This window comes from Brassica napus, chromosome C5 (genome assembly GCF_020379485.1).
Source record: "Brassica napus cultivar Da-Ae chromosome C5, Da-Ae, whole genome shotgun sequence".
In the NCBI taxonomy this organism is placed as follows: Eukaryota; Viridiplantae; Streptophyta; class Magnoliopsida; order Brassicales; family Brassicaceae; genus Brassica; species Brassica napus.
The window spans coordinates 46,836,995-46,864,799 of record NC_063448.1 but is presented as its reverse complement, the minus strand read 5'-3'; the positions used below and the strand labels follow the sequence as shown (position 1 = coordinate 46,864,799).

Sequence of the window (27,805 nt, the reverse complement as noted above, 5' to 3'; positions counted from 1 at the left end):
CATTTTTTTTGGCTTTCTTGTTTTCTTTTTCCAACTCTTTTGAGGTGATTTTCGCACTTTGTTTGTAATATTTGATTATAAAGATGTAATACTAACCTGATTGTGATGCTTTTAACATTTTTATAATCATAATAAATTATCAACGGTTACATCTACTTTAAAATATGTTCTCTCATCTTCTTATGTCTATGCATCCATGAATTAAACCTACTCACTCAATTCTTTTTTTTTTTTTTAACCCAAACTCACTCTATTCAACCACCACCAAAAAAATATATAAACTGAATATCATTCTGGGACATTTTTGTTTGTACACATCCCTCTCGCCCCGCCCCGGCCCGTTTCATCGAAAGTCTCAACGGCCCAAATGTTACTAGGCCCGGTTTGTTTCGTATAAACTTTTTGTATATTTATTGCTCACCCCGTGAAACACGACAAGACCCAACCCAAATTTTCTACCTACCAAAAAAAGGATCCGAAACGTCGTCGTATAAGCCACGAAGTTTCTCGTCTTCCTTCTTCGTCTCGAGTTTATTTTACTCGGCTTCCGAAAATTTCTCCTTCCACGCAATCATCCATTTTCGTGATCCATGTGGAATAACAATCCGTCTCTGTTAAACTCCAAGCCCTAGGTTAAAATCGATTCTTCGGTTTCAATCGAAGCGGATACGAAAGAGTAGCTGAGATTTTAGGTCCTTGGAGGGTGAATCTTGTGTGTTTCATTTCTAGGGTTAGCTTAAAAAAAAAGCATGTTTTTCTCCGGCGATCCGTCGACTCGGAAGCGAGTTGATTTAGGTGGCCGGAGCACTAAGGAGAGAGATGCTCGGAAGCTTCTGGAGCAGACCAGGATGGAGCGTAATCGCCGTCTGCTTCAGAAGCAGCAGAATGCCGCTGCCCTCAAAATTCAGGTAATCGACTTAAAGATGATATTTTTATTTATTTTCGGGGCTCTGTTTTCTTAGCAATGTAGCCTTTGATGGAATGTTGAGCTAAAATATGTCTCCTTTCCAAAATCTCAGTCTTTCCTCAACTGATTTGGCTTATGGAACACATTGTTCTTGAGCATTTGATCCTTTTCGTGTTCATGCGGTAATGTTCCTGTAGGTCTCGTTTGGGTAGTGGGGTTTAGGATTTAAATATTACTATTACAAAATGGTAGCTGGACGAGCTGCAGATGCAACACTTTATTATAAAGGCATTTGTTTGGCTCAAGATAAAATACTTTTGAAGCGTTTATGATCCTCTTGATGGGCAAATTGCTGACTGCTGACACATTTTTGGCTACAGAAATTCTTTAGAGGTAGAAGATCAGTGGCCACTGAGCGCTCCAAGGTGAGGCGTGAGTTCTGTGAAACCTATGGGGATAATTGCCAGAATGTCGATAGGTATTTTTCTTTTTGTCTAAATAGTATTGTTACATTTTTTCCCTTTCTTCTGGTCTTAAGATTTTTCTTTGGTAACTTATTTGTCTTGTCACCCTTTTAATAATTTTTCTGCATTCAGGCATTGCTTTGAGCCAGGTTCAAGCTTCCTCCGTCAGTTTCTGTTTTTCTTCAAGGCAAAAAACTCGGGGGATTTTCTGATACTTGTGGAGACGTGTCGCCTACTGAAAATGTTTGCTCACAGCAATGGTATTTCCAGTATTCCTTTTGTTGATACTTTTGGTCAGTTCATCCATGGGTTTGATTAGTGTGGTTTAACTTTCTAGGTAACTCTTATGTATGGGGACGCATGTTCTGAGTCTTCATTTTGCTTAATCAGTTATTGATTTATACTCTTGTTTTATTTGTGTATCTTCTGAGCAATATAACTAGAGCCTTGTGTGAGAAATGTCTCCTTCACCACGAATTAAATTCTCCCATCCTCGTACTTATACACTGTATTATTATTGTTTTTTTTTTTGCTTCAAGAACAATCTTTTTCTAGTTTCTTCCCAATAATGACTGGGATCTTGCTTAATGCTACTTGAACTTTCATCATATGACAGGTGACATTCTCAGCCTTTTCTCTGGCTCGGACTATTCCGCTGAGCATAATTTGGTGGATTTTAGAGTAAAGGAACTTGCTTTTACCTGCATTGAGGCTATACATCAGAATAGGTTATTATTATTACCTTTTTTTTGTTGTCATCTCTCATTTAAAGGCTATAGCCTTTTTGTATCAAACTGTGATCAACTGTCATTATATTGGCTTTATTTCAGTTCTATTATTAATCTGTTCAGTTTTGCCTCCTCCTGATTTGAATCAGCAGGGACCGTTTAAGGGATCAGCTGTTAGTTACCACTGAAGAAGCCAGCACCTCAACAGCTATATTGATGGAGGCGATGTCATTGGTGCTAGATCCTAAGCTGCCTTGGGTTTGCAAAACTGTGAGTTATCTACAGAAAAGACACATATTCAAACTGGTCAGAGAAATCGTCATTACAGCTAAGGTATTCTCCAGTAGTTTCCCAATATTATCCCCAACCATCCATTTCTTTTATTTACTGCACATTTTTAAATTGATGTTCCATACTTGGCAACCTCTCCTTTTGAAGCATATGTATTGTGATGCAGGAAAACCCTAGAGGTCAGACTAAGACCGGCAACATTCTTTCACTTGAAAGAGTATTGATCCTGGTAGTATCTCATGTTGGCCGTGAGCCATGTTGCTGCCCTGTTGATGATCCACGTTGGAGTTTCTCATCTATGATCCTTACATTGCCCTTGATATGGCAGCTCTTCCCAAACCTGAAAGTGGTTGGTTCCTCAACTCATGTCTTTTAGTCACGGATAGACGCTAAGCACAATATATGCAGTATCATCTATGTAATATGATAGTTTTTTTGTTTTCAAGTTTATGTTTAACCCTGAACTACATATTGTTTTAATTGTCAGCATCCATTTAAACTTTGGTAAACTCATAGTTTCATGGTCCAGGTCTTTGCCAACCCAAATCTAAGTCAACATTACATTCACCAGATGGCTTTCTGTATTCAAAAGGATACCCATGTTCTCCCAATAGATACAAGCACAGAGTTCCCTGGTTATGCTTGTCTTCTTGGTAATACGTTGGAAACTGCAAATGTGGTGTTGTCACAGCCTGACTGTTCATTGGATATGGTGGGTTCTTGATGAGATTATTTCAATCACAAAACATTGTCCTCCCCGTTCTCTTTGAATCTAAGGTTTCCTTGTCTTTATTTTGACCAGGCAGTTGACATTGCATCAGTTGCAACTTTCTTGTTAGAGAAACTTCCTCCTGTGAAGTCATCAGAAAGAGAAAGCAAACAGAGTATGACATTTGTTTTGTTTCATTATTAAACTTAACTGTCCATTCTGCTCGCGGAGTTCTTCATTAATTTGATCGTATTCTGAAATAGTCATGCACTTTTATCGTGGTTCAGGCTCTTCTGAGGAGGATGATATGTTGATTGACGATATACCAGAATTAGTCCTGAATAAGACTCTGGAGCAGCAGATAACCTCCAATGCTATAGACTCACGTTTTCTTCTGCAGTTAGTATGTACCCATTCCCTGTCATATGAAACCAGATTCAGTGCTATTCCTACTCGGTCAAGTGATTTATTAATTTTAATCTAAGTTATTTTATTGTCAACTATGCAGACAAATGTTTTGTTCCATCAAGTTTCGCTTGGTACACAGCCATATGATGAAGATAAAGAAGCACAAGCTATTGGCACAGCCAGTTCTTTTCTGTATGCAGCATTCAACACTCTCCCTCTTGAGAGAATCATGACAGTTTTGGCTTATAGAACGGAGCTTGTAGTTGTGCTGTGGAATTATATGAAACGATGCCATGAGAACCAGAAGTGGTCATCCATGCCTAATCTCCTAGCTTACCTTCCAGGAGATGCTCCGGGTTGGCTATTACCTCTGGTTGTTTTTTGTCCTGTTTATAAGTAAGGTTTGCTTTATTTAATACCAAATTTTCTGTAGAATTACTTGATGCTTCTGTCGTATGACTATAAGTAAGTTGGCGTTGTGAGGGTGATTTAATACTTAAATCTGATTTAACATTGTTGTCTGATCAGGCATATGCTTATGATAGTCGACAATGAGGAGTTTTACGAACGGGAGAAGCCACTGTCGCTACAAGATATCAGGTTGCTTATCATCATTCTCAAGCAAGTAAGTGTTATGAGGGATCTATAAAGTAGTCTTGTAACTTCGATGTGATGAGTTTTAGGAGGTATGATTGAAGACACGTGCATTAAGTTCAAACACGCTACACAAAATATAAAGACGTGATTAGCTAAGGCCTAAGATGTCTATCTGTAACACAAAAGTCTGTAATCTAGATTGGCTTTTTGTAATCATATGGCTGCGTTGGTAGTGGTTGTTAAATTTCTTCACCAGAATAGCATCTAATGTGCCATGCTTTTAATTTTCTAATTGTTCTTGTGTATGATGGCTCTTTTATTCCAGGCTTTATGGCAGTTACTATGGGTGAATCCACTTACGCAGCCTAGCACGGGGAAATCTGTCTCCAACAACCTCTCAAAGAAGAACCCTGTTGGCTTGATTCAGAACAGGGTTGGGGTTGTAGTTGCTGAATTACTTTCACAGGTCATTGTTCATTTTATGGCTATGTTGACTGCGAGTCAGTATAACTTGGCAAAGGTCTTTGTTCATTTTTCGTTTTGTTATAATTTTTCCGCAGTTACAAGATTGGAACAACCGGCAACAATTCACTTCCTCGAGCGATTTCCAAGCTGATACAGTCAACGAATATTTTATCTCTCAGGTGACTCAACACTTCAGTTTCGTTTAGTGCTTGTTTCTATATCATTTTGAATGACTCGATTAATTTCTCTCCTACCTTTGCTGATATTGTTTTCCTTTCTCCAGGCAATAGCGGAAGGTACAAGAGCCAACTACATACTGATGCACGCTCCTTTCCTGATTCCGTTTACAAGCAGAGTCAAGATTTTCACAGTGAGTGGTTGTTAGGATGTGTATACATATACTTGCATGACTAATCTGGGTAAATGGGAGAAAAGATTGTATGTACTTATTCACTGATCACTTTGCTGCGGCCGTATTTATTTCCTGGACATATTTGTAGACACAATTAGCAACGGCGAGGGAGAGTCATGGTCATGGATCTCAAGCCATTTTTGCTCGAAATCGGTTCAGAATACGAAGAGATCACATCTTGGAAGATGCTTACAATCAAATGAGTGCATTGTCAGAAGATGATCTCCGGGGATCGGTATGTTTTATCTCTTGCCTGGTATTTGTCGTCTAGCAGTTGTTTGTTCGCAGTTGCAACAGATGCGTTTATTCTTTCCTGTGTTTCTGAATATTGTTTTCTTTTGTAATATTTTATAATGCAAATAACTTCTGGATGTAGATTCGCGTGACATTTGTCAATGAACTTGGAGTTGAGGAAGCTGGTATTGATGGTGGTGGCATTTTTAAAGACTTCATGGAGAAAATTACCCGAGCAGCCTTTGATGTGCAATATGGGTTGTTTAAGGTCCGCATGTCTAGTTTTTACTCATGTTTTGTGGGTTTCATAATTTACCATGTAGCCTACCGTTTTTAAATCTTGTACATGCTTTCTTTCAGGAGACCGTTGATCACATGCTTTATCCTAATCCTGGATCAGGAATGGTACATGACCAGCATCTCCAGTTCTTTCATTTTCTCGGCACTCTTCTCGCAAAAGTATGTTTCCATATAAATTTTATTAACTTGGCCTTTTTCTTTATTGAAGTTGATTTTCCATCTTTAAAGAATCGACTCATGAAATGTTTTCCCCGTTTTGTTGTTTCAGGCTATGTTTGAAGGGATTCTAGTTGATATACCATTTGCAACTTTTTTCCTCAGCAAATTGAAACACAAGTACTGTTAATTTGATTTCTACCTTCAACTTCCTGTCAATTCATTTGTTAATCCCGCATAGACCTTGTGTAGACGTCGTAAAATTTATATTTATCGTTGGCTAGGTACAACTATTTGAACGATTTGCCTTCTCTGGATCCTGAGTTGTATAAGCATCTTATATTTCTGAAGGTTAGTATTGGCAACATCTGTTTTCCTCTTATTATGTGGAGAACCGAGAAATATCTGTTTGTGTTCCTGGGATGGTTTTTGGATGTTCTTATTGGCTTTTTCTCTATCCACTACTTGCAGCGTTATAAGGGTAATATCGCAGAGTTGGAGCTTTACTTTGTTATTCTCAACAACGAATATGGAGAGAGGACAGAGGAAGAGTTACTTCAAGGGGGTAAAGACATGCGGGTTACAAATGAGAATGTTATAACTTTCATTCATCTGGTTTCAAATCATCGGTTGAATTTTCAGGTGCCGGCACTTTCTCTCTCCTTTATTTTAGCATATGCTTGAGGTCACTCATAACTTAAGATATCATCCCATTTTTTTGTGTTGCAGATACGCCAACAGAGTTCTCATTTCTTGAGAGGGTTTCAGCAACTCATTCCAAAAGAATGTATCGACATGTTCAATGAACATGAGCTTCAGGTGCCAATGGATAAACATGCTCTGGATGGTTAAAATTTTGTGTCTATTACTGCTTTGCTAGTTGTTTACCTACCTTTTGTGGGGTTTGGTTGTAGGTTCTTATATCTGGTTCAGCTGATTATTTGGATATTGACGACTTGCGTCAGAACACTAACTATACAGGAGGCTACAACGCTGTGAGTTCTTCTTTGCTGTCAGCAGAAATGCCATTCATTAAGTAATTGAAACATTGTTATATGAACACATCGCCTGTGTTTCTTGACAGGGACATTATGTGATTGATATGTTCTGGGAAGTTCTGAAAAGCTTCTCAACCGAAAACCAGAAGAAGTTCTTAAAGTAAGTCAATTTCACCCAAGTTATCACATGAGTCTTTTGTGTGTTTCTTCAACGGAACTGAGAAGGAACCAACACATCTATCGTCTTTATTTACAGATTTGTGACAGGCTGTTCGAGAGGACCACTGCTTGGTTTCAAATACTTGGAACCTGCATTCTGTATACAGAGGTGACCTTACACAGGATTCATAATCATTTTCGTTTGAAGTTACACAAATCATTAAACATCATCATCGTTTTGGGACTGTGTTTCAGGGCTGCGGGTAGCGCGAGTAATGAAGCAGTTGATAGACTACCTACATCAGCCACTTGTATGAACCTTCTCAAGCTTCCTCCCTATCAAAGGTTTGTCCTTCCCATAATATACATCATCAGTGTTGGTTTTTACTCATTACGAGAAAACTTCATCATTTCTCTCGAATAACTTGTCTTCCACTCGATCCTATATAACTGGAGAAAGCAAACTTAACATCTCTTTCGTCAATGATGCAGCAAAGAGCAACTTGAGACCAAATTGATGTACGCCATAAGCGCAGAAGCAGGTTTTGACCTGAGCTGAGTATCTTTTGCGACTTTGTCGCACGGAGAAACAGATGAAAGACAAAGGGGGTGCTTGATAGAAGACAGAGATGAGGAAGAATCAAAAGCATGTTTCTTGGATATGGAAAAAAAGAAACAGAAACTTTTTTTTTTCTTTTGTAATATATATTCAAGGATGATGGTAAATATCTTTTGAGTGCATAATAATACATAGGAATGTAAACGTAACATTTTGGTTTGGAGAATAATTGAACCATGTCATCAGATTTGCAAGCAACACCAAATCCACGCAACTAGACAAAATCATACAATCAAAGTATTTTTGACAAATCTCCAAAATAGCACATTTTTAAGTTTATATCACAAAAATAGTTCTAAAAAACTAAAATGACCAAAATATCATTTTATCCCAAAATCTCATCCCCACTTTAAACCTTAAACTCTAAACCCTAAACCTGAACCCCAAACCCAAAACCCCACTCCCCAACTCTAAACCCTAAAACCTAAACTCTAAACTCTAAACTCTAAACTATAAACTCTAAATCCTAAATCCTAAATCTTAACTCTAAACCCTAATGTCTAAATTAAGTTACCATTGGGGTATAAGTGTATATTTATCTCTTTTGATAAAACATTAAGTGCTATTTTGATCATTTTTATTCTTAGAAACTATATTTATGACAAAAACTTTTTTTAGTGCTATCCTAGTCATTTTCTCAAATCTCTTTATCTAACTTGATATAGTCCTCCATATAAATGTCATGGTTGATTCGTGATCAATGAAACTTACTTCTTAACATTTACGACTAGATTTGGTGTTTGTTTTACAATATACTAGAGATTTTAACCGCGCTACGCGCGGTTTATATATTTTAAATATAGCAAATTTATTATTTACTATTATTTGCATTATTTGTTCTTGAATTTCTATTTATGTAAGTCTTTATTTGTTAAATCATTTTATTATTTTTACTTTATATTTTAATAAAGTTATAGTATGAGCTGTTAATTATTTTACTCTATTGAATGTGTATTTTGATATAATAAAATATGTTTACAATTCATGAAACTGAAAAATGAATAGCATGACTACCACACTAAAGGTTGAAAATTTATTTGATGTTTGTTTTCTTCATCTCTGTCCGTTAACCTTGTGTGATTTATATTCTTTTGTATATATTTTTTTGTTTATGGAGTTTTATGTATTTTTAATTAATTTTAAATTATACTGAATATGATTAATTAATGTGATTTCTCAATCTTTATACTCCCTCTGTTTCATAAAGTTACATATTTTAGAAAAAAATTGTTTCAAAAGATCTATTTTTAACATTTTCAATGCATGTTTTATTAACTAATTGCAAATTTTAAAAACCTTAATTGCACTTATTAAATTTTATTGGCTTAAAATTATGGGAAAATATAATCACAAAAAAATTATGCAAATTTAATGTGTTTTATTAAAATGTGTGAAAGATCTAAAATAAGTAACATTTTGAAATAGAGTGAGTATATTTTAAGATTTATGTTCATTACCAACATGATTTTTCTTTCCACTTTTTAATGTTGGACATTTATGAAAGTATCGTTTTGATCCTACATATTTATTCTTACAAATGTAGACCTACGATAAAATTTATTTATTGAATTTCACTTTTATTGTATATTTTCCTATTGTATATCTACTTAGGTATAAATTTATTTGCCTATTGTAATTTATGTATAAGTTTGCGTCCACCTTCACTTTTATCTCTCGAGTTCGAAAGTTTATTTCTTATCTGATTTATATTTTACCATTTACCAATTATATTTAATTTTTTAGTTTAAGTTTTGTTTTTTTGACATCCCTAAAGAGTTTTTTAGTTTAAGTTATCTTCATTTTTGTATACTTATGTATTTCTCTAGTCTTTACTAATATGTTTACTTATATACTTGATGTTAGTTATTGTTGTTTCCAGTTCAGCCCTTTAGTTTTATAACTTGGTAATCTTTCGTTATATGTAATTTTTAAAAGATTTTTTTCCAAAAATATTCATCTCTTTCTACATATTTTTATATTGATTTTAGTAAGTTTATATTGATATTTTATTTACAGGACATCTATTTTTGTTAGGTAATATATATACATAATTTACAAAAAAGTACACTTCAGTTTTATTTATATGTGAGTTTTATTTTTAAAGACGTAATATATATTTTCAGTTTTATTTATTTATATGTATATATTTTAAATGAAGTAACTTAGATATCAAATTAATTTCTTCTGGATAATTTTTGCTAGTGATTTAATACAGAACTAACTATTGTGACATATATATTTTGAGACTTGCAATTTAAGAGTTTTTATTTTGATAGTTTTATACTCCCTCTGTTAGGCCTGAGCGTTTTTAACTCAACCCAAAGTACCGACCTTAACCCGAACCGGAAAAACTGAAACCGAATCCGAACTGTTTTACAAAAATATCCGAATGGGACTTATGAGCTTACTACTTTGGACTTTGGTTATAACCCGAACCGAACCAAAATCCGAATTAAGATCCGAAGATATCCGAAATTAGTTAAATATGTTAATGTTTTTATATATATTAAGGTGATTTAGATATTTTAGAGTATTCAAAATATTTTTGTAGTTTGTTTTATTTGTTATTTTGAATACTTTTTAGTTAATTTAGATAGTTTAACTAATTTTTAATTAGATTTGTAAATAATTTATATATTTTGAAATTTTTTTGGTCAATTTTTGAGGTTTTTAAAAATATATTTTTGTACGATTTTAAACATTGGTTAAATCCGATCCGAACCGAACCCGGAAGGAACCGAACTGAACCCGATCCGATAATTAGTAAAAACCGAATGGTACTTATGAGCATAACACCGAAAATCCGAAAATTCGAATCACCCGGACCGAAACCGAACGGACCACCGAACGCCCAGGCCTACCCTCTGTTCTATTAAGATTGATTTTTTAGAAAAAAGTTTGTTTCACAAAGATGTATTTTTGTGTTTTCTATGAAAAAATTGTAAATTTCGAGAAAATTAATTGACTTTATTGAATTACTATTGGTTAAAAATTATTGAAAATTGAAAATTACAGAAAACGATACATTTATTATAGTAGTTTAATGTGTTTTTTTAATGTGTGAAAATAATAAAAAATCCATCTTTATAAAACGGATGGAGTATTTAATTTCCAAACATTATTTTTTTAGCTGCGTAGTTAATAACTATTTTCTAGAAAATTGAAGAGCATCAAAACTTTTGGTGTACCAAATCAACAATCAATCCTTTGTTTTTTGTCAACTAAAAAAGTGAAGAACAAATGTCATCTTGCTATCATAATTATATAAATCTTGATTTTATTTAAAATATTTTCTGTTAGATAAATTTTTATGCTTTATTTTCATATATCAGTGTAAATATCTATATTTTTCTAATGGCTGTGTATTTAATTTATTATTTTCTGAGAAACTAAAAGGCAATAAAAAATTTCGGATACCAAATTATTAATAATCAATCTTTTGTATTTTCTTAACTCAGAAAAGGTGATAAACAGCTGTCATCTTGCGACCATAATCATATAAATATTTGATTTTACTATTTTAGCATTAGGAGTAACAATTTCGAGAACATATATATAATAAGCATATACATTGTTTTTGCTTGCAACAATAATCAAACATTGTAAAAGTCGTAGGAGTGGGGAGCAGAGAGGGATCAACCTTAAGCCAAGCTTCCCAAGAACCTGCAAGAAGCCTAGAGGGTTGAAACTTTCTTCCGCGTATAACCTGGGTGGAAAAAAAATCCAAACGAAACTGGTCTATATGGTATCAACATCAGTACATGAATTCTCCGCAACACAAGAGAGAGAGAGAGAGAGAGAGCGACATAGAGCACATAACATAAAAACAAACATAACTTAGACTCTTTACGGATCTTAAAACGTAAAACTTAAAACGGTAATACGCAACAGCCAAAAATTTTAGGTTTTTTTTGTAGTTTATATCCATTTCAGAACATTGGAAACAATATCTCCTCACCAAGTTCACGAATAGCATTCTGGTTCCTTGGTCAGAACAGAAATATAGATTGGATATAAGGACTCTAAAGGTTCAAAATGTTAACATTTACATGAAATTTTTAAAACACTGGAAAGAACGATGGTACCTCATAGAGCCCACTCAAAAGAGGTACACCAACTCTATCCTCTTCAACTTCGTATAGAGTAGAAGCCACAAAAGCTTCTGAAGGAGTTTCCATTGACTGTTTATTCGAGTTATTTTTAGGAACAACTTGTGGTATATTTGTGGTGCTTAGGTATAACGCACATTTTGTGCAGAACTCATGACCACATCCTGTTATGTCACACAGACAAACAATCAATTCAGTGTTCTAATTAAGGTCAGTAGAGAAGAATCGATACATTACCATCAGCAGCTAGGTTCCATTTTGTTTCCAAACAAACGGAGCAAGAGTCACTACATGGTCCCATGGAGTTAGAAATCATTTCCCCGCCAGCCGCATTCTTTGAAATCCGCAAACAAACCAAAATATCAGATCTCAAAGTTGCCTGATCATATTAGGTAAAAGGTTTACTTACTGAGAGATCTTGGCAATGCTTATTAGAGGAAGACAGATGTAAGGAGAAGGGACTTTTGGTAGATGGCTTTGTAGCTGATCTGTGGTTGAGTTCTATATTTGATATTTCCTCGAGCCAGTTCGTGTGCCATGAGGGAGAAACCATAAATGACATCCATATAAAACCAATAAACTAAACGAACAAAGAAACTACGGTACTGAACCAAACTCTCTCTGATTGAGTTTTTCAGGCAGAGAAATAGAGAGAAGATCTAACTCGATAGAGCTTTCGGCAGTCAAAGAGGCACCTTTGCCGGTCAAAAGCTGATAAAAACAAATGTCAAATGAATTGATATCCGAGTTTTAAACAACACATTTCAGAAATGTTATCGGGATGAGACTGATCTAAACTTACTCAGCATGGCGCAGCCGGTTGTGTACATGTGAATTGATATTGATTGACTCGATCTTCATCCTCGACGGCATTACGTTGATCTAACTTCCTTCTCGCTCTTCACCAATTATGATCCAAGCCAATTTCTCGATCAAAGTAGCTTAGGCAAACAACTTAAAATTAAATCAATCTCGCCATCCGTTTATAAAGTTAAGTTGGAGAGAGAGGAGAAGTTGAAGAGCAAGATGGCAATAATGGAGGAAGGTGAGTGATGCCCGACGCTTAGTTTCTCATGAAAGCAAGAGAAACGAAAAAGAAAAAACATAGCCAATTAGGGTGTAGAGATTTTTTTTGGCTTAGCTTGTCTGTCAAAACAAATGACGTGGCTAAATATGTTTGGTGGAATTTTCAATCCGACGTCGACACGCTTAGATATATATATATATATATATATATCCCCTATATATTAAAAGAAAATCATTACGACATCTGAGGTAACCATGTGTCATCACCACAATGAATCTTAGAATTCTTAAGAAAATAGATTGGTCCATCTAAATATATAATAAACTTTCTATTAAACTAACCATAAATTCATCATTTATGTTTTTAATTCTTTCCTTAAATAAAAATTACGGAATTGACTAATGTAACTAAATTATATATGAAAATTAATGATTTTGAATAATAAATATTTGGTAAAAATTAGTGTATCATCTATTATATTTTTTTTTAATTTTAAATTAATAAAATAAATTAAATAGCTACATAAAAATATATTAAAATTTTAGATTTTTCTACATCTGTTATATTTTTTTTGAACGACTATAAATTACTAAAATTATTAAAAGTCTCACATTCAAATTTTTGTGATCCATGGTTTAAATTTTTTTGTTATGATAAGATACAAATGATTACAAAATAATATAAGTGAGAAGTCTCATTTAATAAAATTAACTGTAAAAGATATATATATATTTTAAATTAAACTATGTACCATATAAAATACATAAATATTTTAATTTTTGAAATTTGATTTGAACAATTTTTTTTGATAAAATCTTTGAACATATACTCACAACATAATATTTACATTTTTAACTTTGCCTTGAATATTTTAAAAAATAAATAAATCACAAAAAATATTAATCCCACAGTGAAAATTTTGTTATCAGTGATTTAAAGTTTTTGTTATAAAAATATATAAATGATCAAAAACTATATGAGTAGAAAATATTATTTAATATATTAATATTAAAAATACACTAATGTCATTTAAATTTAATTATATATCATATAAAATATAAAAATGATTGTTTGGATTAATGAAGTTTATTTATGTGTTGACACCCATTTAATTATATATGTAATAGTTTCTGACTTTTAATTATTCAATATATATTTATTATTTTATAAATACGTAAAAGAACATATAATATATATAATGTTGTCCTGCGCATGGCGCGGATCTTAGTCTAGTATATAGATATTTAGGAATACAACAGTATATTACGATACTGACTATATATTGCAGTATTTGGATCATAGTTTCATGGGTGTGTTTGATCAGTTGTGATTACATTAAAACACTATTGGATATTTGTATAAATATAGTGTGTGCCGGGTCAAACTTATATTTAGTTTAATTTAAAATTAATCGATTGCATATTGCTTGATTGTAGGCTGATTCAATTTAGAATATATAATTTTATTAATTCGATCGATTATCATAGAAAAAGGTACTCTAATTATGAAAGTTAGATTTTTTTTTTGGTGATTCACGCTTAATTAGGCATTATTTATTAGATATTGTGTGATTATAGTAAATATATTATTGGGAATATTGATTGTGACAATATTCAAAAGTTGTAAATAAATAAACTTATTGTAAACTAGGATCGGCCCGCCCGTAGGGCGGGATATACTTTAATTGTGATCTAGGTTATTATTTTGTATGATTTTGTGTTTTATGCTTTAAGTTTTCATTTTCAAGAGATGTATATGATAATGAGTTTTGTCTTTTATAAAGTTTTAGGTGAGGAGAGATTATATGTGATAATATATATTTTTCTTATGTTATAATAGTTGATTATGTTGTTCAAAAAAAAAAAAACTTTATGATACTATATATTAGTTAAATTTTACGTACTTTATTAAATTATGTGATATATAATGTGTGTTGAATTTGATGATAGTATATTATCTTTATCTGTAATTCAATGAAAACATCAAAATATTGAAATTGAAAAAAGATATGAAAGATGAGTACATTTTTTAAAAGATGATTTGTTTATGTTTATATAAAAGTTATATATAATAGTTATGTTATTATTATTTAAAAGATGAACATATAATGGAGTACGAATCAAAACCAATTGTTTCGTGTTAAGAACATCTCCAAAAGCAATTTCAAAATTTCAAATATATATTGTTAATGGAGCTACGCGCGGGAATAATTTTCTTATTATTTTTGTTTTTATAATTGTTGTTATATTTTTTATTTTATGTGTTAAAATTGTTTAATGTCAGGAACTCAATCCAATCTTGTTGCTATTAACTAAATTTTATAATTAAACTTATTTTGGTGTTGCATATATATCTATTGATTAGTTTTGTTTTAGGTTATCTTAATTTATTTATACTTTTATTTATTTTGTCATTTTTTTGTATTACATCTATTCTTCTGGCCATGCAAATATATAAAAAAGTTATGATTATATCAGTATAGAATCTATGGTTAATTTTGTTTTGGAATTCATGAGTTTTTTTAACACATTTATTTGAATAAATCTTTTTGTTTATATTAATACAAACTTTTTTCTTTTTTTTTGTTCTTATGTTTTTTTTGTTATATCTGGTTTATATGTTTTCCAATTATCTGTTGTGGTTTTTCTTAATATTTTGTTGGTTTGGTTTTAATGATTTAAAAGAAAACTGGCATATTCACTTATTTAATTTCCGTAGACTTTGATTTGATGAAATGAGAACTTGTTTTAAATATCTTTTAAAGAGAAACATATATGTGCTTTATGTGCTTTATGAAAGTAGGACCTGTATGTTTTATATATCTTTTAAAGAGAAACATATATGTTTTAAAGTTCGTAAACTCGTATGACTTGCATCCTATTTTTCTATTTTCACGTACAAAATTAACAAACTCGTCTTTGTGCAGGTATCTAGAAGTGGGCTTTCGAGTGGGCTGCTGTAATAAAGCTAGAGCCGAGGCCCACTAACAGTCACCTGACCAATTCTAACCTAATTTTTTTTCTCTTTCGACACCAAGAATCAAACAAAATCTCCTTTGTCTTCCTCTATTCTTTTTTTTTTGAGCAATCGTCTTCCTCTATTCTTCATACCTAATCTTTTCCTCATCTTCGTTAACCTCCAAGCTCATCCTAGCACCAAATCCGTTGCCACTGTTTTGTCTCAATAGAACTCCAAATCTAATCATCTCCAACAATCTTTAGTCTCCATCTGAGATTGAATTAAGCTAAGCTTCTTATTCCTTATCTGATTTTGTTGCGATGACAATATCAGCGACTCCATTGTTGTCATGTCTATAGAGGCCCGACTTACCGGATGGTCAAAAATCCAGTCAATCCCAATGCGTCTCCCGTCGCTAATTTTTGTATTCCTCCGACGATTTTATCTCCGTGGTAAGCACATCCATATTCGGTTGAGTCAGCTTGAGAGAGATTCGCGAATCTCACTCGTACCTCCTTAATCGATCAAAGCTCTCCTTTCTAGATTTGACTCAGATGTCGATCCCGACCTGTAACTCTCCAGTAACTCTCGTCGACTTCTTTAAGAACAACAATCTGACCAACCAAATCAAGGTTCGAGACCTGAGCTTCCAATTTATTTTCTGGCGAACTTGGACCATCAAGCTTAGGCTCTTCCAACGAGACTCATGTACGCCTCTCTTCCTTCTTCTTTCACATTCTGCTCAAAGAATTTTTTTTATGGTTGTGTGGAATGAAATGATGATGTTCACGGGTTCCAAGCTCACCTTTTATAGCAGAAGATTCACCGACTGGAAGAAAAAAGATATTCATTGAATGAGGAAACATGGAAGGGTGGGTAATTAAGAAGGTTGTCAATGGCAACATTGAATGCATCCCTTAACGGTCCGGTTTCCCTTTGCCGTCGAGAAGGAATACAGACAAATCGACACAAATGACAGCTCTTACCAAAGATTGACCGTAAAATTCGTCTCTCATAACCTATCCGAAACTCCATGGTCGGTTTAACAAATCAGAGTTTGAAGAATATCATGAACCTTAAAAATAGATGATTGCAAGATTGTCAATATTGGACTTCGACAATGTTTTCAGTTTCGGCTCAACTCTATAACAAAACTGAAAGCAGCAGCCCACTCTATAAATGAAACGTAGAGTATTAATAGAAGGGACACGTGTCGGCTTCTCAGGACTCGACTTTGTGACATGGATGCTGAGGTGGCGCAACAGGAGGTAGACAAACATTTTTTTATATATATAATAATAGGATCGGCCCGCCCTGCGGGCGGAAAGTTAATAATAAAAACTGTTTTATATAAACTTATATTAATTTTATGAAGCATTTAAAAATCATGCTGGATTGAAAACTATATTATAAAAAACAATAATGAATAGAATTCTGGGATCACATTGTTAGGGCGTCATTAGTGGTAAAATAGCAAGTAGAGTACCTCACTAATATTTTTATTATTATTTTTGTACATAATTTAGTTATTAATAATTTTAAAAATTAAAATAAAAAAACATGTACCACTCTTGCTCTTTTTTTTTATCCTTTCTCTTTCTTCTTTTTCAGCTTTTAATATTTTTAAATTTGTTAGAGACTGATGAATTTCAACTGATGCGAGTGCCATTATTTTTAATAAACATTTTTGGTTTGGAATTAAAATGACAATATACTTCATTATTCTATTTTTTCAGAGAATACAAAATTAGCGAAAAACAATTCAGAATAATATGATAATATATATATATATATATATATCTTCTTATTATTCTTAGTTCAATTTGACATAATAAAAGAAAATATTAACTTTAAATCGATAATAGGTGAAATTTCATGTTTACCACATTCATGGTGCCATTATTGATCTTTACCATCACTAAAGGGGCATTTTTAAAATTATATTTTCAATAAGTGGCAAAAGACTCTTATATCCTTGTTCTTGATATATATATAACAAACAATTATTTATAGTTTTATGTTTTCGAATTATACTTTTTTAAAATTCAAAATTTTTTATAATTATTTTTTTTGGAATTGTTTTGGTTTATTTTATTTTATTTTTTAATTCTACAGATATAAGATATGTTCGGTTATTTATAAAATTTGATTCAATTCTCGTTCAGATATTTTATTTTTTTGGTTCAGTTTGGACAACAAAGTGGGGAACCAACTAATATCAAAAACAAAATCGGGTCTCTTTCGGTTACGGGCGTTTCAGATTATTTTGGTTAATTTGAGTAAATTTTATTGATAAATTGTTTTTTGCCAGGAAAAAAACAGGTGATTTGAGTTTTTTGGATAAATTATCAGGTAGTTTATATAATTTTAAATAATTTAGGGAAATGGTATTCATATAATTCATTTTGGATAGTTCAGTTTATAAATAATAATTTTATGATATTTGTTACTGTAAAAATAAGTTTATTTAATATTTTAGATTTGTAAATTATATTTCAAATTGAGATACTTATTGATTTTGGTTCGGTTCTCATTTGTTTTTGATATTTTAGTTTCAGAAAAATATAGAATACATGATATATAGAAATATACCTGATTTATGAAATTTGATTTAGTTTCGATTTTGTTTTTTATTTGGTAAGGTTCGATTCTTCAGTTACGGATAAACACATGGCTAATTTCATGTGTGCAGAGTTTTGTAGTACTGGTTAACGGCACATCGATTTTAATGTTTGATCTCAAACCTCTCGTCATTCTATTTATTTATAAATTAAAATTGGGATACAATTATTGACCATATATTAACTTAGAAAAATACATTGGCGGATGAATCAAATCTATTTTTCATTTGCTAGTTGACTATAGTAAGAATAATATTATTGTATAGACCCAAATAAAAGTTTAGAGTCATAAATAATAGAGCCTAAAGAGACCGACAAATAATTTAAGTGGTAAAGTATTTTACGATGACATTAATTTTTTTTGTTATCTATCTATATATAATTGATTACGGCTGCTGGTTCAGAGGTGGACTTTGTGGGTTACCGGACTTGAAAAATTAGAGTTGTATAAGACCCAAAATTTATAAGTCTGAAGCCCAAATAATGTTGTGACGGACACGTGTCGCCTCTGCAGCGAACGACTTTCCACGTGGCAAAGCAGGAAAGATACCAACATATTTATATATATATAGATTTGTGAGGATGATGATGTTTACGGTATGTAGATGTACCTTTTTATAGCTTTAGATGCACCGCTTGGAAGAGAGGAAGATGAAATGAATGAGAGATTGTGGTTGAAGTGGGTCAAGGAATTAAGAACCTCTTTAATTTGAATTAATTCAGCGTGTAACGCTTCCTTGGAGAAGAACATGAGACGAAACGACACTGAAACATCACGCTCCAAGGAATTTACATGACGATTCATCACAAATTACTCTCCAGAATCTCCCTCCATTGTTGGAGATGAATGAAAATCAAAACACACAAAGAACCCTAGATATCTAGTGCCGACGTCTTGAGGAAGGTGACGATAAAAATGGGCTAAGCTTTTGCTTATCTCTTCAGCCCAATAAACCAAAAACAAAGACTTTCGTGAAAGCCCATTAAACTTCAGAATAAATGAAACGATGAGTTTCATCATACTGGGATAGGTGTCGCGCGTACGGGAACCGAGTTTCTGACGTGGCATCCTATGTGGCATCACAGGAGGGTCACCAACATCTTTATATATATATAGATATATAAATGTGTATATATTTGAAACTAGTCATCTAATCTATTAAAGAAGCGTAAGTTTTGTATAACACAGCTAACTGGTTTAGTTTCAATGCAAACTTGAATAGAGCATGACAAACATGTACCTCTTCACAAAGAAGCCATCCAAGAATAATATGACTACTATTAGCAAGGCCCAAGTAAAGACCGCAAACCCATTATCGAAGCTCATGTATATGCCTTAATGTCAGTAACCTTGGCTGCGCATTGAGCAGCCTCTTTCCCATTTATGAGTATCAATCAAACATTATCTTCATCTTGGTGTATGCTTAAAAGCTTCTTCTTTCCTTTTTAGTTTCTTGCATAATAAAGCTCTTTTGAGCTATTTCAAGTCTATGTTTCAATAAGGTCTTTTATATACACAAATCTATCTAGTTCTCAAATGTTCTCAACTACAACAATAAAAATACTGGATTTTACCACCTCAAGAAATAATCTAATGGTTTGTACAACTTTATAATATTCAAAACACAACACACAGATATCGAAAATAAAAAAAACTCATAACACAAAAAAATGCACACAGTATTATTATTACTTACTTAATAGAAATTAGGAGAATAGAAAAGCAAATAATTCCTAAATCAAATCCCTATAATTAAGCAATAAGTCAAACGCTCTTTAAAACACATCATAGACATTAAAAACACGAGATCTTCGTTAAAACCATCCCAAAAAGCTATATAAAACCTTCCTCAGTGAAGTTTCTCTCCAAAGATAATACAAACTTATAATAACACAAAGCCATGGCTTCCCCTCAAAATGACTTCATCGTGGCCCCTGAAACCAACCAAGCTCCCCTACCAATCGAACCTTTGGCTTTGGTCACCCAACATTACACTGCCGAAAACTTATCATTGCCGCTCCAGGAGCAGAATCACCACCTTCTTTCCAAAACCTTGACTATACTTCTCAGACTATCCTCTTTGTACGGTGGAAAACCACAATCATGAGGCTCACTATATCTGAAGGATATGAGTATTTCTACTTCAACAACACTACCAAGGATTGGACCACCTCCACCGTTCCACTAACCAAAATTATGACAACGGTACGTACATGTATGGTCTACTTATGATGTGCAGATGGAACCTGGATGAAGAGAAACAATACATGGCTAAACTTTTTTCTTACTATGCACCCAAAGTTGCCTAATATTGTTTGCCTTCATCCATGTTGCCTCTAGAGATCATTAGTAGGCCATCCGTTGTCACACACACCGTCAGCAGAAGGGCGGAGGTGATCCAATCCCTTGGTTTTGTTGTTGTTGTGGAAGTACTCCTTCATTCTCTCTATATAGTGAGCTTGAGGGTTGTTCTTCTCCAAACATAGCTCCATTAGGTCTGTGTAATTCTCCATTGCATCGAGAGAATCGTCAATGAGTAGCTGAGGTCGAGGTTTTGGATAGTCGCTGGTGATTCAGACCTTGAAGCGGCATTGTTTGAGGTTGTGTGATGTTGTTTGATCACAGTTTAACCATGGATTGGTTGAGGAGTTTCTTTTGTTTTTCAGTTGCCATAGAGGAGAATGTTACTATACTCGCACATCTATATAATGTGATTCGTTATTGATGACAAAATATTTTGTTAACCGAACCAATATATAAGCAAAATAGTTATTGTAGTCGACAATATAGGAGGTGATTTAGCTATGATGCCAAAATGTTATTTAGATATACCTATTACATAATTTTTTAGGGAAAATCCATTTTTAAATATGAAACTTGAAAAGAAATTATGAATTCTATTTTAATAAAATAGATTAGATATCTTTTATCTTTACCTATAATTTCTACATCACAACATATATAATCAACATAGCGTAACAAAACCTTGCATGAAAAAAAAATATGGAAAAGTAAATATAAGAAACAAAGATTTTAGACATAAGTATCCCACATCGGGAATTTTAAGAGACATTAAATAATATATAAATGGTTAAAGTCAATCCACTAATTCTTAATTGGTTTTAAGTTGGAAGCCATAAAACTTATCATGATATCAGAGCGGGTCTAATATCCTGACCCATTAATCCGGCCCGAAAAGTGGCCCGGTCATCCCACGAATTGATGGCCCAATGAAAAGCTCAATTTCTTCGAGATAGCTAGAAAAGAGCATTATCTCGGAGGGGTATTGTAGCACCCCCGAATCGTCCTAGACATAAGTCGACCCAGCCAACAATCAAACAAGAACATGACCGATACACGACCCACACCAAGGGTTGGAGATGAAAGGCCAACCGGCCAGCCAACAATCAAACAAGAACATGACATACCGCCCAACCCAACACCATGGTCCGGAAGCGCTACGTGACGGGTTAGGGACGATCCGGTTAGAGTCACAAAATTTACTCCACGACCTAGATCCGTTCATCCACTAACTCGTCCCGCTGCGTCAAGGCACAAGGCTTTGCAACCCGTACCTAGAGTTAGCGTTTTTCGTTAGATCGAGGCCTAAAGCTTTTCAACCAGTACCACAACCTAACGTTGTGTTAGACCGGACTAGTCAAATATCAGAGTACTCATGAATCGCATATAAAACAATTACTTTTATTGATTTAGGAAATATTCATACATGGAATAATTCAAGACTGGGCCCGGTCTAATGCCAAATCGAGTCAACTAAACCATAACACAATACCGTTTATAAAAGGCATGAAAATCTACACCGGCGGTCCTAACGTCTAGCACCAAGCTATCCGATCATCCTTACCTAAAGCGACCTGCAAAAAGGACAACAGAGTTAGATGAATAATCTAGTATTACACAGTGAGCTGGCGGCCTCTACTCGCAACCTAGACTCCAACCCATACAACCCAAAATAACAATCAATCTAGCCCTAGCATGCAATATAAACTAAGGCTAAGCAAACCATTACTAAGTTAGACTTGGCCTCCTGCCATGATCTAGCTTCAAGTAATGGGAACCTGCATTAAAACAAGTCAAGAACCAATCCCTAGTTAACCATATATACGCCTGAGTTCAGTACTCATGTAGTGTTAGACACTTAGACTATGCAAGTATCATTAGCCGATCGACCAACAATCAGAGAAGAACATGATCGGCCAACCAATGATACCGCATAGCTTTAATATCCACCACCCTTCACAAGCAATCACTCAAACATATACATGCCAATATCAGGCCTAGCATGGGCAGGTTACGCACATACTGTCGGCAACACTCACACAACACAAACTCAATCTAGAACCTAACCTAAGGCTAAAGTTCCAGATCCTAACTAGACACTCGACTCTACAAGAGTAACCAATAGTACCAGTATTCCGGCCTATATGGCCTAAGACCATTGACACCAACAATTAAACAATAATATTAATACTAAACAACTCAATCAAACCGTTACCCAGATAGTTCAGCCTCCTGCTATGAAATTATCTTTAAAGATAACGGGAACCTGCACTCAACCATATCAATACACAAGAATAGAAAACATGATGCATCCTAGTCCTAGTCAGATTATTATCTCAGTCTTAATTCCATTCATCTCAGCTTAGCCCGTGCTAAGCTGAGTCCGGTTCCATAAATACAATAACCCTAATGACTCTACCATTCAATAGCGTGATCATTCTAATCTATATGCAGACTCAATCTACCCTAAATTCTAAGTGGAATTCAAACAAGACCAACTCACAGTGTTCTAGGCGAGAAGCAGCTGGTTGATCGGAGAGGACTTAGCCAAAACCCCATGGACGACTTGACTGGACTGGACTGGACTGATCTTGACTTGGACAGAACCTCGGCTTCACCATGAAGAAACTGACAGGCCTCGACAGACTGATCTGGACTTTGACAGAACCTCCTTTAGCTTCTGGACAGTTCTTTGACTTCCCGGCGGAGCATCGAGCAGAACTTCGACCGATCTGAACCCGTGGAACTGAACTAACTCTGAACAGAACCTCGACTTGATCATCAAAGGAACTGACTGTCCTGGAAGAATTCAGTTAGACAGAACCTTCCCTAGGCGCTGACTCGAAATCAGTAGGGAACTGACTTCGAAAACTCTCTAAAACTCTCGAAATAGCTCGGAATCACTTGCTTTCCTTTTCTACTTTTCTCTCATGTTTTTAACTTGGTTTGGACAGGTCTGGAAGTGTTGAAATGAGCTGGGGTCATGGGGTATTTATAGGAGACACCAGCCAATCAGCTTCAGGTTGGTGGCAGCCCGCGTGTCGCTTCGCATGGCTCCGGACGCATGCGTGGCAGTACCTCGTGCTCCACATGGCTATCAGCATGGCCATGACACATACAGGCCACCACCACTCCTCCCATATGTCAGGCTGCATGACTGTAACTCATGCAAGGCGCCACAGCAACTCACACATGGCTGGCCGCATACTTCGATTGCATGCGCGGCGACACTTCGTTCTTGGTCGATCCACCTCGTGCTTCTACATGTCAGACTGCGTGTACTGCTTCCATGTACGGCGACACCTCGTGCTTTTGGAGACACTCAGCTTGTTAGATGGCTGACACCACGTTCTGAACCCATGCAACGAGCCACCTCGAGCTTCTCGGTCCATTCGTCTGATTTCGGTCCTTCCGGCAATTTTTCGGATCTGCGATTAACCCTGACTATTTTTCTGCTCCCGTTCTGATGAGCTGAATATTTTTAATAAACTCCAGACTGAACTCTGACCTTGGCGGTAAATAATTCCCGATCCTTCGGCTTCATCGAAAACTTCCATAATACCGAAATTAAGGTTTCGTCCAATTTCGGGTTTTTCCGTCATGCTTCGATCCCGTCGTGCTTGCTTTCCGTCCTGCTTAATTCCCGTCCTGCTTCCAGTGTCTTTGAAATAATATTCCGCCGAAGTTTCGTGGAAAAGTTCGTGCTGAAGAAACATCATTTTTCTAAAACGTCGAGCTTCTAGAACGTCGTGCTTCCAAAAACGTGATGCTTTCAAAACGTCTAACTGATCAATCTAAGACATCTTCTAACTATGGTCAAGCAACTTATTCGACTCATAGTTCACCCACGATCACTTCTTCGCCCACCTCGTACTTCAAAACTTCTCAATTGATCCTTATCGCCCGCGACTCGACCACCACAAAGATACTCGACCATTCTCTCTCTTTTTTTGTTTTAACGGGTTTCTATAGGTATGATGGATTCTGTGAGACTAATGGTTATCCGAGCCCATATCCTAAATACCATAAACCCTTAATTAAGATAATCCTCCCTGACCGGGTATAAAGGTCGTAATTGACTCGCTCGACCGTGTATAAATGTTTTAAAGTTCCGAGATTTCTGGCCGATAAGAGCTATCATCTCGAGGAGGGGTATTAGGGATAAGTATCTCACATCGAGCAGGACATTTAATAATATATAAATAGTTAAGATCAATCTACTAATTGTCAATTCCTTTTAAGTTGGAAGTCCAAGAAACTTATAAAAAAAAACATATGTTATTACAGCAGATAGTAAATGGAATTTTGATAGGTCTATTTTTTATTGCCACCTTGTAGGTGAATGAAAGATGCAAAAGAATCAAGAACTTAAAACGCTGGAGAAAACTGAATCAACGGTACACATTCTTCCGTACATCAAATTGCGTTGAGGAACATAAGCAGGCACATTTTGCTGTCCTTTAAGATCAGCTTCACAAGACGATATACTATCAAAGGATTTAGAAGCTGCTTGAGATGCTAGCTTGTACGATTTAGAGGTCGCAAACGTTTGAGCTCCCTCGATGGCTTTAATGGCTGACTCATAACCTGTCACACAGGTCGTATATGGGACCTTGAGCCTCGGATCATTTGTGGTTCTCACTAAGCCTTTCATCATGGCAAGATTCTTATAGGCAAACAACTGCGTCTTTTGGAGGACCAAGTCGACAAGACCACTTATGTCGAGGTTGAAAGTTTCTGGATCAGGGGCTAGCCAACCGGCGCAGAAATGGTTGTAGATTGGCGGTTTTGCGCAGAGTTGGGCAAGCACTCCTATTGTGACTTTGTCCCTCGGAGAAAAAGATGACGAGAAAGGGGTAAATGATAGAAGAATAAGGGCAAGAACTGAAATTAGGTCTCTTGTGACGCAGGAGAAAGCCATTGCCTTGAATGTGGTAAAAGGAGGTATGTGATTTATTTAGATCTTGGGGGTGTTTGTTTATCAGTAAACCGATTATATATAAGAGATAATCTCTCTCTATTTAGGAATGTGCAGATTAGTAAGAAAATAATAACATGAAACTAAATTCATTGACTTGACTATATATGTAAGTATGTAACACTATATTTAGTACTTCTATTAAAAAAATATTCCAAATTCATAACGGAATTAGTAAAAACGTATCTTAATAAATATATTGTTTACTAATTAATTCACCTTAAAGTTCTAGGGAAATTGCCACAATACCACATTCATACTAGCACTTTTCATGTTTACACTAACCAATTTTATTCTCACTTTTAATGAAGGGTAAAATACATCTACACGACTATATCTTTAGAATTAACTAATTTAGATTTAAAGTTTAGAGCTGAGAGATGTAGTAAAGTTTTTGGAATATAAAATTTAGAATTCTAATAAATAAATAAATATATATATATTTAAAAAATAATTTTTTTAAACAGTTTCAAACATAATTTTGATTTTCAAAAAGAAATTTTGGAAAAAAATGGTTTGAAAAAAAATTCAATTTTTTTTTTAATTATTTGAATGTGAAAAAGTATAATTCGAAAACATAAAAAAATATTATTATTATTATGTCACTTTAGTGGTGGTAAAAATAAATAATAGTACAATGAAAGTGGTAAACATGAAATTTTTTTAAATTTCTATTAGCCGAAGGGATATCTTTGTGTTTTTTGTTGAACACGACTGTATCAGTATATTACCATTTAAAATGTATTTTGGTAGTTATTTTGATTAAAGTTACAAATCAATTTGATAAAAAGTAACACCTATTTGGCAGGTACAATCTTGGTGAAGTAAATGAAATATGGGCTTTTTGCAAAAGTGACTCAAAACTTGGAGTCAAACAGAAAACTAACCTTTTCTTTTGACTCTTTTTTTTTTTGAGATTTTAACCCCACATCTGCACTTTATCTACGAAAATGCCATTAACATTTTTTTTTTTTTTTTCGAAAATGGCTTCTTTACTGTCTCAACCTCATCTTCTTCAAGTATTTACAATACTGCCACTGCAATGAATAGTGGCAACAACCTTGTACGAACTGTTTGGAGCTTTTAATGCCCTTTAATGCACGTAAATCTCTTTACACTCTCTCTGTTTCAATTGTTATGAACTAAAAACAACATTTCTTTCACTTTCTCTCTATATTCATCCAAAAAACTCAAGCTTTTGATTCAAAATATGGGCTATGGTTGCAGAGCCATATTTCTTTCGTTTTGACTTACGGTTGCTTTCGTTTGAGGTTCTGGGTGGTTGGAGAAGACCCTGTGTGCAAACGAAGTCATCTCACCTAGTTTAAGGTACGAATTTGAATTTTTTTTCAAGATCTGTTCGCGTAGAAGACTTACTAGTAAGTCATCTGTATGTAGAAGACTTACTGATGAGTCTTCTGGTCAAACGGACGACTTAAATTAAGTCGTCCAGCTTTGTTTGTTAAAAAAAAACACTTCAGACGACTTATATATACGTCGTCTACGAGAAACGGGCTAGTTTTGCATTTGACCGAATCGTGTCAGATCTTTGACTATTTCTGGACGACTTATAATTCAGTCGTCTCTGGGAAAGTTAAAATTTCAATATTTTATGAAAACTTGACGACTTACGTGTAAGTCGTCCTAGGTTAGTTTTGTAATTGAAAAATAAAACTTCATAATTTAACTTTAACCAGACGACTTAATATAAAGTCGTCCCTCCAGAAGACTTAATTTAAAGTCGTCCGGGGAAAGCAAAGTCGTCCAGAATTTTTCCCAATTTTCTGGTCAAACCTTGCTTATCCCGGACGACCTTAAATTAAGTCGTTTAGCTGGACGACTTTCATCTAAGTCGTCTGGAGAAAGTTAAATTTCAAGTTTTATTTTTCAATTACAAAACTAACCTAGGACGACTTACGTGTAAGTCGTCAAGTTTTCATAAAATATTGAAATTTTAACTTTCCCAGAGACGACTGAATTATAAGTCGTCCAGAAATAGTCAAAGATCTGACACGATTCGGTCAAATGCAAAACTAGCCCGTTTCTCGTAGACGACTTATATATAAGTCGTCTGAAGTTTTTTTTTTAACAAACAAAGCCGGACGACTTAGAATTAAGTCGTCCCTTTTAATTTTCAATTGCAAAAGTGACCTCTTTAGACGACTTACCTTTAAGTCTTCTGGACGACTTAATGCTAAGTCGTCTGCGGCAATGTTTATTGAACTTCTTCATTTCCCTTTTCTCTATGTTTACTAATGTGTTTTATTTTGAATATTTGCAGATGATTTTTCAGTTACATGCAGTGTATGGAGAATGGTTGTTGAGAGATTTCCGTTGGGATTTTGTGGTTGATGATCTCAAAG

At 34.3% G+C, this 27,805-nt stretch overlaps 3 protein-coding genes across 5 annotated transcripts; 1 reads left to right on the top strand and 2 right to left on the bottom strand.

Moving 5' to 3' along the window:
- The first annotated feature begins 514 nt into the window (after positions 1–514).
- Positions 515–7,629, top strand: LOC106352932 (E3 ubiquitin-protein ligase UPL6). The gene is made up of 26 exons (XM_013792587.3): positions 515–908; positions 1,288–1,385; positions 1,504–1,631; positions 1,988–2,099; positions 2,252–2,432; positions 2,557–2,739; positions 2,920–3,102; positions 3,193–3,274; positions 3,387–3,502; positions 3,608–3,903; positions 4,036–4,132; positions 4,430–4,570; positions 4,665–4,748; positions 4,853–4,939; positions 5,070–5,216; positions 5,358–5,483; positions 5,576–5,674; positions 5,784–5,851; positions 5,956–6,022; positions 6,143–6,313; positions 6,401–6,490; positions 6,586–6,666; positions 6,756–6,829; positions 6,926–6,997; positions 7,084–7,173; positions 7,321–7,629. The coding sequence occupies exons 1-26, from the start codon at positions 750–752 to the stop codon at positions 7,385–7,387; spliced, it is 3,099 nt and encodes a 1,032-aa protein (XP_013648041.2). The 5' UTR covers positions 515–749; the 3' UTR covers positions 7,388–7,629.
- Positions 7,630–10,854: 3,225 nt separating this feature from the next.
- Positions 10,855–12,673, bottom strand: LOC106356747 (E3 ubiquitin-protein ligase XBAT32). Of its 3 annotated transcripts, none has more exons than XM_022712882.2 (5): positions 12,359–12,673; positions 11,966–12,267; positions 11,794–11,890; positions 11,533–11,720; positions 10,855–11,110 (listed from the first exon to the last, which is right to left on the bottom strand). In XM_022712882.2, the coding sequence occupies exons 2-5, from the start codon at positions 12,116–12,118 to the stop codon at positions 10,925–10,927; spliced, it is 624 nt and encodes a 207-aa protein (XP_022568603.1). In that variant the 5' UTR covers positions 12,119–12,267; positions 12,359–12,673; the 3' UTR covers positions 10,855–10,924. The 3 variants fall into 3 exon arrangements, with proteins under 3 accessions (XP_022568603.1, XP_013651923.1, XP_013651924.1); XM_013796469.3 differs by having other exon boundaries at positions 10,942–11,180; XM_013796470.3 differs by having other exon boundaries at positions 10,942–11,153; positions 12,359–12,665.
- Positions 12,674–23,340: 10,667 nt separating this feature from the next.
- Positions 23,341–25,911, bottom strand: LOC106356745 (pectinesterase inhibitor 1). Its single transcript, XM_048758477.1, has one exon. It carries the CDS (start codon positions 25,383–25,385, stop codon positions 24,825–24,827), a length of 561 nt encoding a protein of 186 aa, XP_048614434.1. The 5' UTR covers positions 25,386–25,911; the 3' UTR covers positions 23,341–24,824.
- Between the last annotated feature and the right edge of the window lie 1,894 nt (positions 25,912–27,805).

Coding starts and splice junctions, on each gene's coding strand:
- LOC106352932 (XM_013792587.3), top strand. CDS start 750: ATGTTTTTCTCCGGCGATCCGTCGACTCGGAAGCGAGTTGATTTAGGT. Junction 6,491..6,585: donor TCAATGAACATGAGCTTCAG/GTGCCAATGGAT, acceptor GTTTGGTTGTAG/GTTCTTATATCTGGTTCAGC. Junction 6,830..6,925: donor AACCAGAAGAAGTTCTTAAA/GTAAGTCAATTT, acceptor CTTTATTTACAG/ATTTGTGACAGGCTGTTCGA.
- LOC106356747 (XM_013796469.3), bottom strand. CDS start 12,118: ATGTCATTTATGGTTTCTCCCTCATGGCACACGAACTGGCTCGAGGAA. Junction 11,721..11,793: donor ATGGAACCTAGCTGCTGATG/GTAATGTATCGA, acceptor GTGACATAACAG/GATGTGGTCATGAGTTCTGC. Junction 11,181..11,532: donor TTTTGAGTGGGCTCTATGAG/GTACCATCGTTC, acceptor CATATAGACCAG/TTTCGTTTGGATTTTTTTTC.
- LOC106356745 (XM_048758477.1), bottom strand. CDS start 25,385: ATGGCTTTCTCCTGCGTCACAAGAGACCTAATTTCAGTTCTTGCCCTT.